At 33.9% G+C, this 13449-nt stretch overlaps 1 protein-coding gene across 1 annotated transcript in view; it reads left to right on the top strand.

The window, feature by feature from the left end:
- The window catches only part of MGAT4C (MGAT4 family member C), a 719604-nt gene that overhangs the window by 297969 nt on the left and 408186 nt on the right, over positions 1 to 13449 (top strand). The window contains exon 3 of the mRNA XM_034644547.1: positions 5720 to 5830. Within this exon, the coding sequence (XP_034500438.1) occupies positions 5747 to 5830 (84 nt within the window). The 5' untranslated portion in view covers positions 5720 to 5746. The remainder of the gene's footprint in view (positions 1 to 5719; positions 5831 to 13449) is intronic.

Genomic DNA, 13449 nt, shown 5'->3' with positions numbered 1-13449 from the left:
TTTAAGCAGAATTCTGTTCATTCAGAAAAACGGCACTCTTTGGAATACTGTTTTTGCTATAGGGCCAGTGTTCTACAATAGCTCTTCTCCTTGGTATTATTCATCTTTTATTCATTTCATATCATTATATTCCAAAATTATCTACTATGTAAAACACTAGTGCTGCATGGCCAAAAATCACCTTGGTATTAGTGCTTAATGTGATAATAAGTATTTAGATTATAACATATTTTATATGCTACATATGATGCTTCCATTTACAATGTGTAAAGGTCTATTCTAGGCACTTCATCTTCATTATCTTATGGTCTCCTCACAGTCAGGAAGCTGAGTATTACCATCTCTTTCATAGATGAGGAAAAGGAGGCATAGTACCGATACATAACTTGCAAAAATTGAGATATATTCAAGCCTGTTTCTATATCACTATGATACCCACATTGTTCCCAAGCATGACTAATTGTATCCAAAAATATCAGAAGAATGAGTTACATGATTAGCTTAAGCCCTGATATCAATTTTCATCTTATTGTGTAAACAGTAGATAAAATAGAAAACAATACATAGATACATACATATTAATAATGTGAGGAAAAAAGTAATAAGATAAGATAAATGGTAAGATGCTATTTTTTCACTTTTTTTCTGTTAAGACACTGACTTTGTAAATCTATACAAAAAAGCAAGTTTGTTTCTCTAAGTCAGAACCTCAAGAAGTTTCATAAACAGAAAATGTAAAATGAATACAGAGTAATGTCTGTGCTCTAATGGTGTATTATTTTAAGAAATGAAATGCGTTATTTCTCTTGACAATGTCATCTGAAGCAGCCTTCCTGAGATAAGTAATTATTCAAATGGCTACTTTCCTACTGGAACATTTTAACCTTATCTTCCATATGATTTATTTTCATTATCAAGATAAAATGTAATGTTGCCTTAGCACTACATTTCCACATTTTAAATCTGTTCTTTAGAACATATATCACAATTATTTTATTACATCTTTATAGATATCTATGTGTATATATGTATATGCTGTGTGTATATATACATGTGCATGTTTATATATATGCACATATATGTAAAAAGTTATACTGAAACATATCCAGAAAAGTACAAACTCTTATATGAATAACTTAGTGAATTTTCACAATGAACGTATCTCCATATGTAAATATAACCTTAACAGGAAAGAAAATATTACTGATATCTCAGGAAACTATTTTGTATCTCTTCCTAATCATAATCTTCTATTTACCTCAATAATAATAATAAGTAATCAGTAAACTGACATCTATTATCATAAATTAGTTTTGACCATCTTTGAACCCAATATAAATGGAACTATACAAGACATATTATTTGTATATAATGTCTTTTCTCAACATTATGCTTAAGAGACTCAGCTGTGTTATGTATAACCATAGTTTGTTACTTCTCATTGATGTATTTTATCACATTATATGAATATTCCAAAATGCATTTATTCATTTTACTGCTGGACATTTTGATAGTTTTTAATTTTTGGCTATTGCTGATGGACTTTGGACAGTTTCCCAATTTTTACTCTGGCTCTGAGTAGATGCGTATTTGCCTCAATTTGCCCATACTTTTCCAGAAACACCTCTGCTGTGTTAGGTTTTAATCACTTGCAGTAGAATTTCTGAACAACCGTCTGCATTACTTACAATGCTGACAGGATTGTGTGGGAGCAGAAGTGTTGATTGAAGAAGGGACAGTTTGTTTATGCAGGAACTGTAAGCAATTTAAGGTACATCTTCTGATGCCTATGCATGTACTTTAAAGTATAAAACCAGGGGTGTAGTTGTTGGATCATAGGGTAAGGATGTTTTCAGCTTCAGTGTATGCTACCAGTTTTTCAAAGTGATGGTGCCAATTTGCCAGACTTTAAATGTATAAGTGCTCCACTTGCTCTACATTTTCTCCAAAACATTGAAATAATATTTTAGATATTTTACTCACTATGGTGAGCATGCATTTCTCTGATAAGAAATAATATTGAGCACTCTCTCATGTGATATTGGCCATTTGGATATCCTCTTTTGTGAAGTGCCTACAAATATTTTTGACTTTAAGCATCAGATCGATAATCGTGTTCTAATTAATTTTAGGAGTTTTATTTATGTTTATTATAAATGTTATTATCTCAGTAAAATTGACATAAATTGAACTGTACATATTTAAATTATGCAACTTGATTACTTTTGACATACACATACATTCGTGAAATGATCAAGATAATCAGGATAATGAACTCATCTTTTATCCACAAAAGTTTCCTTAAAATCCTTGGCTGTCCCTCATACCAGTTCTACCACCTCTTTTCTTGTCTGCAGGCAACAACTGATCTGCTTTCTATCACTATAAATTAGTTTGCATTTTTGGAATTTTATATATGAATGAAATCACACAGTATGTCATGTTGTGTATCCTCTTTCACTAAGCATAATTTCTTAGAGATTCATCTGTGTCATTGTATATATCAGTAGATCATTGCTATTGGGGAGTTGTTTAATGGGTATAGAGTTTCAGTTTTGCAAGATGAAAACATTCTGAAGATGGATGCAGAATAGTGTGAATATACTTAACACTGCAGAACTGTACACTTAGCAATAGCTAAGATAGTAAGTTTTATGTTATACATTTTTAACCAATAAAAAAATAAAATTAAAAAACCCCTTTGTTTTTTAGCTTTAAATAACTGGCAAATTTTACTAAAATAAGGAAGACTGGAAGGGTGAGATTTGCAAAGACATGACAAAATCAATTGCTTTGTTTCTACCATGTTTGAATTTTAAAATGCCTGTTAGAGAGCCAAGAATTGAGATCAGTAAGCAGATGGAGTATCCTACTTGGAGAACAGTGGAGAGGTCAAGCTGCAGTTGTATATTTGGTAGTCAAAAGAATAGACATTCTTTAAAGCCATAGACCTAAATAAGAACATCTGTAGGGAATGTAAACTTGAGAAGACAAAGGAGTCCAGGACCAATCAAGGAGTAGTCCAATCATTATTCAGGCAGAGGAGGAGAAGCCAGCAAATGAACCTGGCAATGAAAGGTCTTCAGGTTAGGGAAACATCATAAGAAGGTGGCATCACTAAAGCCAAGAGAAGACAGTGTTGCAAGAAGGAATTAGTTAACTGAGTTGACACCATTGAGAGATGGGGCAAGATGGGATTTATTTTAATGGTTTGATGGACCCTCTGTGAGACTTAGTTGGGAAGGAATTGGAAAGTGTGAAAGTAGAACTTTCAAAATTTTTTTCAATAAAGAAATATGGTGACAAGAAGAAGTGGGGGTGGTGGGAAGATTTTATCTTTAAATACAGGGAAATATTTAAAGCAGGATTTTAAATGGCAGAGAATGTTTCCCTGTAAGAGGGAGTAATCTGACGTGGATGAGAGGAATTAGCACAAGAGATTTCCCTGAACATCTGAAAAAGTTCATGGGTAAAGTTAAAAGGAGTTTGGTAGATAGTTGGGGCAGTCTGGATGACTTGGAAATTCCTGTATGGTGATTACTATTTTCTCAGTGAAGAAAATGTAAAACAATCCTATCCATTGTAATTAGGAAGATTGAAAATAACAAGAAGAAAGAGAAGGTATTACTCTTGTGCACCACTACATCTTAAAAACTTGACTTTACCTTGTAGATACTTAATAGGTAGTTCTTAAATTTAAAAAAAAATGTTTAAAAGAAAATCATAAAGAATTATCCTTTTGAAGTTCATTTGCAAATCATTTCCAAAATCACTGTGCCTAGAATGATCTTCTTTAGGCTCCTCAATGTATCACAGCTGCAAATACATGATAATAATTCTCCAAATATCTTTTCCCATTTCCAATGAGCAAGCTAACTCACACAAACTTTGTTGTTGTTGTTGTTGTTTTAATCTTAGATATATATGGGGTTTTTTTTTAAGATTTTTTATTTATTTATTTATTTTGATAGAGAGAGACAGCCAGTGAGAGAGGGAACACAAGCAGGGGGAGTGGGAGAGGAAGAAGCAGGCTCCTAGCGGAGAAGCCTGATGTGGGGCTCGATCCCATAACGCCGGGATCACGCCCTGAGCTGAAGGCAGACGCTTAACGACTGCGCCACCCAGGCGCCCCAGATATGTATGGTTTTTGAAGCAATGGTTTTAGCACATAGTTGAACAGCATCAGAAGGCACTAGCTTAAGAATTTACTGTTGTAATTTATCAAATTACTCCTTCCTAAGTCTTATTTTTCTCATGCGTAAAATGGAGAATAGTAATGCCCTCTTCACAATTCTGATGAAAGAATTAAATGAAATGTTAGTGGAAAGTTTTATAAAGGCAAATGTTATATTAAGCTAATAGTTCACTGATACAAACCTTAAAAAAGAAAAAAAGAAACAGTATCTAGGGCTTCTTCCTCCACACCCTGCATCTCCAAGTAGCATAATGAGATTAGTCATCTGTGCTCATAGAAAAGTAGTATATATTTGTCTGTGGTAATCTGAATTATAATCAAAATCTTTAAATTGCACTGATATCTACAAATATGAGTAAGGAATATTCAGCATTCAAACTTTTAGATTCCTTTAATTTAAAGATGCTACTTAATAAGACTCAGCAATACATAGAGTTTTACCTTGTAAGGTATCTAAAATTTTACTTGCTTCTAGGGGACACATCTTATAAATTGTCATGATTTGGCATTTTTAAATATTGACACAGTCATAATTTGTATATTCCTAAACTATTTTGTTGTACTTGTTATAGTGTATGATGAAAAATAAGCTATCATATATAAAAATGCAAAAAAATTCCAAAACCCTTCTACACGATTTTTTTTTAATGGTGGCATTGCTGATAACTGTTAACCAGGCTTTATACACATGGGAAGCAAGGCAAAGATGATACTCTCATGTAGTTGAAAGATCAAAGTATTGCTGAGATGGTTATAAGAAATAGTACAATTTGAGAGCGTATTTTTCATTGAGATTTATTTTTTTGATCTAGTGTTCACATTTTCTTGGTAATAGCAGTATGCCACTCATAGTTATAATCATGTAATGCTCTCATAAAAATTGAATGTTTAAAAATAAGAAAAAAGCCCAGGTTTGTGATGCCTTCATTAGTCCCATAAAAATTAAAGGATTTGATTGAGTCTGGACACAGGTTTGGGCAAAGGAACAGTGGAATATTTAACATGACTTAGAAATGCAACGCAGTTGGTCTCAGACTCTAGGGTATATTATAGGCATTATTGATGTGGCTTCTGCGCAAAGTAGAGATGTGAAATGTTCACTTGACTTTTATCAAATAGTGAATGAAAGAGACTTAAAATTACTGATATCTCATTCACATGTAAATAATGGGCCAAATATTGTCACCTTTAAAAATAAAGACATACGGATGCCAAGTAAATCTATCCGACAACGTTGTCTTGGTTTATTTATTTTTTTAAGTCTGAACCATGCTTTCACAACCCAAAGGTCTTGACATAGTAGTAGAGCGGACACTGATATTCATGGTCTCTTTTAAGGATATTAATCTCAGCACTGAATAGAGAAAACCAAACAGCAAGATTTGAAAGTAGAAACGTAATTGGCCTGTTTGGGAAAAGTCCACTAGGGTAACAGTGACTAGATTCAACATGCAAGTGCCATCATGATGAATGTTTACAACACTTTTTTGAGAGCCAATTATACTGTTTTTTTTGTGTGTGCAGGGACTGGAGATCAGCCAGATCAGTTGTATGCACAAAGCCGCTTTGGATCTGTCTTTTCAAACAAGAGCTGCAGAAAACGTTATAGCAAGGTTGACGCTTTATTCCACTCTGGTAAGAGAAGCTTTCTTTTTCTTTGCTATGGTAAAAGTTTGATAAGAAATCCTTTTACACCATAATGCGGTCAGGGAGAAGAGAAGCTGTTCTATGTTACAAGTCATAAAATGTTTTCTTTTGTACTACTTTTTTTTCAGAATGCTTTTTGCCTGTATGAAACACTGAGTCATATTGTACGTGTTAAATTTGTAATTGAGGTAGGAGAGTCTTAAACTATTCTACTGTTGAATGAAATGTGGTGTTATTTCACATTTTATGCTGTTGATCGCCTGGACAGGACAAAGAGGGGAAGGTCAGTATTTTTCTGATGCCGTGGCTGAGTGTGAATCCGTGTTTTTAAGTTTTCCCCAGACCCATGATATTATTAATATCCAGCAGCTCACCACCATAGAGCTTCAAGAACCCAAGCAAATTTAGCTTTTGGGTTTACTTGCAGATATTTCTAATCACCCTAACCTTTCATTTTAAAAATTGGAAAATCTGGAGATAGTATTCTGGGTGAGTTCATATATTGCTTTTGTCACTTTAGTTTTAAATAATATAACTGTACACATATATACAAAATACATAATTTTGTCACATACATTTCTTTGACCTGTAATGTGCCTCAGTATTTCCACAAAAATTTCTACCTGTTAGAAATTTTATCTGAATTCATTTCTGTCTAAAATGACAAGACATACAAACACACACGTAACTATGTACAAATATTTGACATGTACATAATTAATTTTAGATAATGGCAGATTTACATGTTATAGCAATGTAATCCCTAGAGAAGCTTGTAATTTGAAGTTTGCATTTATATAACTTCATTTTCTTGGTAAGCATTTGTTCAGAAAACAATGATATAAATATTGAAAAGACTTTACAACCAATCTGCTGCATTTAAAGCTAAATCTATTTCTTAAGTGAACTTGTCCATAGTTTCTTTTTTTCAGTTGTTCAATTACATATGAGATTTAATATAAATATCCATGAAATTTTAATCTAAATATTTTTATGGATTTACCTGAGTGGTATTTCTAGCTTCAAATATATAAGCAGCTGGCAATGTCAGTCTGAAACGTCACTAATAAATATTCATGCTCATTTGATCATTTTAAATTAGTATTTATTGACAATCTATTTTGCTAAATGTTCAATAGGAGGAAATCTGCAATTTATAAAAGAAATGGAACATATGATATCTGTACAGATTTAATGATGATTCAACAAATGTGCTTGAAAATAACTAATTTATATTACAGTTTGGGCTAAGGACAAATAGGTAAAAGTATTTCACACACAGAAAAAATCAGGGACAACAATAAATGCAATGAGAATTAATTTTTCAGTTTTAAAAATAATTCTACCCTTTAATGCATGAGTCTAAAAAACTGTAGCAATGCCATTTTTTCTCTTTTACCTTCTTTTAAATTATGTGTGCATTTAATACACTCGTTTGAAGTACTTCAGCTGTGTTTATTATACTTAAAGAAATATAACGACAGCCCTGCCCCTGAAAGATATTCTAGTTTAAGGGGAACTAGGGCAAGAGAATAATAATAATAATAAATAAAGACCAATTATATCACCAAGAGTCCATAGAGTAAAGGGAAAAAAAGAGAGAAAGAAAAAGTCAGTCAAAATTCTGTGGTTTCTGGCCTCTTAAAGAGTGTGCCTTTGGGGTAAACACCCAGTAGTGCAATGGCTGGGTCATAGGGTAGCTCAGTTTTTAACTTTTTGCCCCAAAGATACAGACGTAGTGAAGAGAAGGGCCATATGCACCCCAATGTTCATGGCAGAATTGTCCACAATAGCTAAATCGTGGAAGGAGCCGAGATGCCCTTCAAGAGATGACTGGATTAAGAAGCTGTGATCCATATATACAATGGAATATTACTCAGCTATCAGAAAGAACGAATTCTCAACATTTGCTGCAACATGGACGGCACTGGAGGAGATAATGCTAAGTGAAATAAGTCAAGCAGAGAAAGACAATTATCATATGATTTCTCTCATCTATGGAACATAAGAACTAGGATGATCGGTAGGGGAAGAAAGGGATAAAGAAAGGGGGGGTAATCAGAAGGGGGAATGACATGAGAGACTATGGACTATGAGAAACAAACTGAGGACTTCAGAGGGGAGGGGGGTGGGGGAATGGGATTGACTGGTGATGGGTGGTAAGGAGAGCACGTATTGCATAGTACACTGGGTGTTATACGCAACTAATGGAGCATCGAACTTTACATCGGAATCCGGGGATGTACTGTATGGTGACTAACATAATATAATAAAAAATCATTAAAAAAAAAAAGAAAAGAGTGTGCCTTGCCCTTAGGCACATGCAGCTAGCAACAACAGCAAAATTTCCCTATTCTCTGACTTTTGCTCCTTTCCCAGATTTTGAAGTAAATCTCAGATGTACAAAAATATCCTTGTAGGACATGGGGCACCTGGATGGCTCAGTTGGTTAAGCGTCTGCCTTCAGCTCCTGTCATGATCCCAGGGTCTTGTGATGGAGCCCAGCATCCGGCTGCCTGCTCAGCGGGAACCCTGCTCCTCCCTCTGCCTCTACCCTCCCCACCACTGGTGCTCTCTCTCTCTCTCTCAATTAAATAAATAAAATCTTTAAAAAAATATCCTTGTAAGACAGCAACCACATTTAATGGCATATGTATCACCATTTCCGTTATTATCTTTGCTATTAGAAACTACAGTTGTTCTCTCTCTCTCTCTCTCTCTCACACACACACACACACACATACACACACCCTATTTAGAAGACAGGGAAGAAAAGCAGGTGTAGCACCTCCACCCCTGATGAGTATGGTACAGCAGGATCTCCCAGAATGTTTTACTCTGAAGCCTTTCCTTGCATTATTCATACCCAAGAACACTGCTTTCTCTATTGTCTCCTATGCAGGTTCCATCCGTCCTTTAGGGCTCAGAGTAGAGGCCACTTTACATCATCATATCTTCCCAACAATCACTATGTTGTGCACCTTGAATTAATTGAAACATTGTATGACAACTATACATTAATATAAATAAATAAGCATAAAAATAAATATCAGGAATCTTACAGTGAAGTGTACCAATAGCTAAGTGCATCTTTTGATAAAATAAGGATACACTTGACAGGCATATTTGATTTTGGATCAGCCAATAAAATACCTTCCAGCCTAACCACTGTTTGATGAGGTTCTCCCATGTTTCTATTTTACTATTTATATTATTGAATTTCATAAATTCACTATTTCTTTAAGTATGCAAATTAATGGGGACAAAGAAAGGGAAAATTATATGGAAATAGTAGAATAAACAGATTTTGTTACTCAGGTATTCATGCCCTTTAACAAAATAAGTAATAAACAATGAGAGTCAACATACTGCTTGAGAGTCAACATATTGAGAGAAATATTGCAAATGCTAATATGTTTATCTTTATTTTGAGGATTGTGGGATTTGAACAAAGATTCATAATGGACAGCTTTTTCTTTTTTTCCATAAGGGACAGCTTTTAATCAGATTGAGAAGAAATGTCTGAGAAAGAGGTATAGATATGAAAGTTACAGCAGTCAATTTCTTTGGGATTACAACGAATAGAGGAAAAGCAGCTGCCCCAGCCATTCTTGTGGAGAATATATTTCACAATAGAGTTCATTTAAAAGCAAGTGTCATTTTTATTGAGGAGTATTAAGATTACATTGTGCGTCACTCCAGGCAGTGTTTGAACATTTGTATAGGATTAAAAAAATAACAGAGAAAAAAGACAGGAGATAATGCAGAAATAATGAGAAATTATCAAGAAAGAGAAGAATGACTTGCAATTAATACCTAATGCAACTTATTTTGAAATAGACAGTGAGAATTTCAACAAGGGAAATAAAAGGTCAAAGAAGTTTTAGTCAGTTACAGGTTAGAACAGAGGAAGAGGAGTACATAGAACGCAAGGCTAAATCTGTCTTTAGAAGAAAATTTAAAAATTATACTATTTAATTGTAAATGCATAAAAGTTTGTATCTCTGAAATGTGTATGTATCTATAAAATGTACTTTGATTTATAAATTAAAAATATCTGAATTAAAAATCTCTTTATAATAGACAGGCTTCATTTTGCTTCTGATTGATTTTTCTAGGCATACCACTTCTGCTATTAATTCAAATATGATAGTCCAGCGAATTACTTGCTTTATTTCTTTAAAATCTAGGTTATATTCTGAATTATAAAGATTTTTTTCTTACATTTGTTTCAAAGGTGGTTAACCTTATAAAATAAATTCTTAGCAAGTAAGTTTATCCACTGGTAGATAAATTAAGAAATTTGTTAGTTATGATAGTAGCACTTTTTATAGATTCAGGTAAACACTACTGAAGAAAATATAGCATAACTGATCTCTGTTCAAATGAGCTAAGCTGGATTCTGGAGGTGAGGAGAGATTTTATTTTATTTTATTATTTTATTTTATTATTTTATTTTATTTTATTTTTTTAAAGATTTTATTTATTTATTCAACAGAGATAGAGATAGCCAGCGAGAGAGGGAACACAGGCAGGGGGAGTTGGGAGAGGAAGAAGCAGGCTCATAGCAGAGGAGCCTGATGTGGGGCTCAATCCCACAATGCCGGGATCACGCCCTGAGCCGAAGGCAGACGCTTAACCGCTGTGCCACCCAGGCACCCCAGGAGAGATATTTTAATTTCTCTAGAAATATCTTGGATACCAGGGGACATGATATGATTTCTCTATAACAGCTATAAGCTAACAAGTGGTTTCCAGAATGTGTAAGTAGATATGGTTTTAATACACAGATATTTATAGCAGCTTTATTTATAATTTCTAAAACTTGGATGCTTTTTTAAAAAAAGCACTAGCACCACCCCAAATATGTATATGTATGTATGTACATATTATGTTTTGTTACATATGATGTATACTATATGTATGCATGTATTTAATAGAGAGAGAGAGATAGGGAGAGAAGATGGGGGAGCTTGAAATTAATCATATAGAGAATAACAACTTAGGCCCAAGAAATAAAATAATATAAGAAGCACTCTTATTGCCAGATCTCTTTGCTAAATATCATCATGTTATTTAAATATATTTAGATTTGGTAACCTGTTAACAAATTGCAACTCATTATATTGTTTCTTTTCCAGTTTCCCTGTGTTTTCTTCATATTTTAGCTTTTTTCCACATAAATAAACTATCACATAACACTTCATTCCTTTATCTGAAAATAATAGATATATATGCCTTATATAGCTAAAGATATACTATGGAAATATCAGCAGACTAGGTATAGAAAGGAAGTTCCTCAACTGGATGAACAACATCTACCAGAAAAAAAAGAAAAGAAAAGAAAAAAAAATCTACAGGTAACATGCTACTGAATGAGGTTCTGGCTGAGATCTAGAAAAACAAGATATCCCCTCTCAGAACTTCTTAACATCATACTGGAAGTTCTAACTACTACAATAAAACAAGAAAAAAAAAAAAGAAAAAAGAAAAGGTATACGTATTGGGAAGTAAGATATAAAATTGTCTTTGTTTGTAGAAGACATGATTGTCTTTATAGTAAATCCAAAATAATTGGATATAAGATCCTTGGAACTAAGAAGCAATTATAGCAAGGTTTCAGGATATCAGATTAGTATAAAAAAATCCATCAACTTCCTATATACCAGCAATGAACAAATGGACTTTGAAATTAACTACCAATCTACCAAACCCTTGATCTCGGACTCCCAGCCTTTAGATCTGTGAGAAATAAATTTCTGTTTTTCACAGGCCACTCAGTCTATGTTGTTTTTTTTTTTTATTATAGCTGCTTGAATAAGACAGACTTATTCAAATATACAAATAATTCTTAAAACTCAATAGTAAGAAATGTAACAGCCCAATGAAAAATGAGCAAAAGGACTAAACAAACACCTTACCAAAGAAGATACACAGGTGGCAAATAAACATATGAAAAGGGAGTTGGAATAAAAAAGAAAGAATAGGTAGTGACATCATAAATTATAAGGGGGTTACAAATTAAAAGAAGATATCACGGCACACCTATTAAAATGACAAAAATCTAGAACGCTGACACACCAAATATTGGTGACGATGTGGAACAACACAATTTCTCATTCATTGTTGGTGGGAATGTAAAAATGGTATAGTAACTTTGGAAGATGGTTGGTAATCTCTTATAAAATTAAACATGATCTTACCATATGATCCAGCAATCATGTTTTTTTTGTACTTAAACAAAGGAGACGGAAACTTATGTTTACACAAAACCAATACACAGATATTTATAGCAGCTTTATTTATAATTTCTAAAACTTGGATGCAACCAAGATGTCTTTCTTTAGGAGGTGGATAAGTACCCTGTGCTACATCTGAACAAGATAGTATTCAGATCTAAAAAGAAATGAGCTATCAAGCCATGAAAAGACATGGAGGAAAGTTCAATGCACATGACTAAGTGAAAGAAGCCAATAGGAAAACATACTGTATGATTCAAACCAGATTCTGGAAAAGGAAAAACTATGAAGACAGTTAAAAGATCAGTGATTGCCAGGGGTTAGGAGGAAGGAAGGACTAGGCAGAGCACAAGGATTTTTAGAGTAGTGGAACTATTCTATATGTCACTGTAATGGTGAATACATGTCATTATACATTTGCCAAAACCCACAAAATGTACAAGTGATAATAATGTGTCAGTGTATGTCTATGGTCTGTAGCATATGCATCACTGGAGCAGGGTATTGAGATTAGGGGAGGCTGTGCATGTGAAGAGACAAGGGATATATGGAAACTCTCCATACCTTCTGCTCAGTTTTGCTGTGAACCTAAAATTGTTCTAAAAAACAACATGTATTTACTAGGAAAAAAACAGATGAGGAAAAGTGTGAGGCAGCAAATATAGGGCTTGGCTTTGTTGTAAATTTACCACATAGGTATCTTTGCTAATCCTAGAGTCCACCAAGAATGAGCTTGCCATGGGACATTTACTTTGCTGTTCCCTCTACCAAGAACATCATTCCCGGGCACCTGGGTGACACAGCGGTTGAGCATCTGCCTTCGGCTCAGGGCTTGGTCCCGGCGTTATGGGATCGAGCCCCACATCAGGCTCCTCCGCTATGAGCCTGCTTCTTCCTCTCCCACTCCCCCCTTGTGTTCCCTCTCTCACTGGCTGTCTCTATCTCTGTCGAATAAATAAATAAAATCTTAAAAAAAAAAAAGAACATCATTCCCCCAGATATCCTCATGGATTACTCCCCCATTTTATATATTCACTTCAAGTATCACCTCCTCAGAAAGATTGCTCCAGCTTCCTGCTATCACTCTAAATACTGTTACCTGTGGTCACTCTATATACTGTTTTTCTTCATATAATTTACAACTACTTGATATTTTATTTACTTTAATTGCTTCATTTTTCTTTCCTAGAGCAAGAGAGACTAAGTTTAACACTGCGTGGAAAGTGTGTGGTATCTTCAAGAAAAACATTATGTTTATACTAAATTGATTACCCTAGCTATTCTTTCTTTGGATGGTCTGTTATGTAATTATAGTGACATGTGAGGAAGACATAACATTATTTACTTAACCCTAACACTTTATGGTTC

Source organism: Ailuropoda melanoleuca, chromosome 15, assembly GCF_002007445.2.
Source record: "Ailuropoda melanoleuca isolate Jingjing chromosome 15, ASM200744v2, whole genome shotgun sequence".
Taxonomy (NCBI): domain Eukaryota; kingdom Metazoa; phylum Chordata; class Mammalia; order Carnivora; family Ursidae; genus Ailuropoda; species Ailuropoda melanoleuca.
Note: the sequence above shows the minus strand (reverse complement) of the source record. Positions and strands in the feature narration are given on the sequence as shown.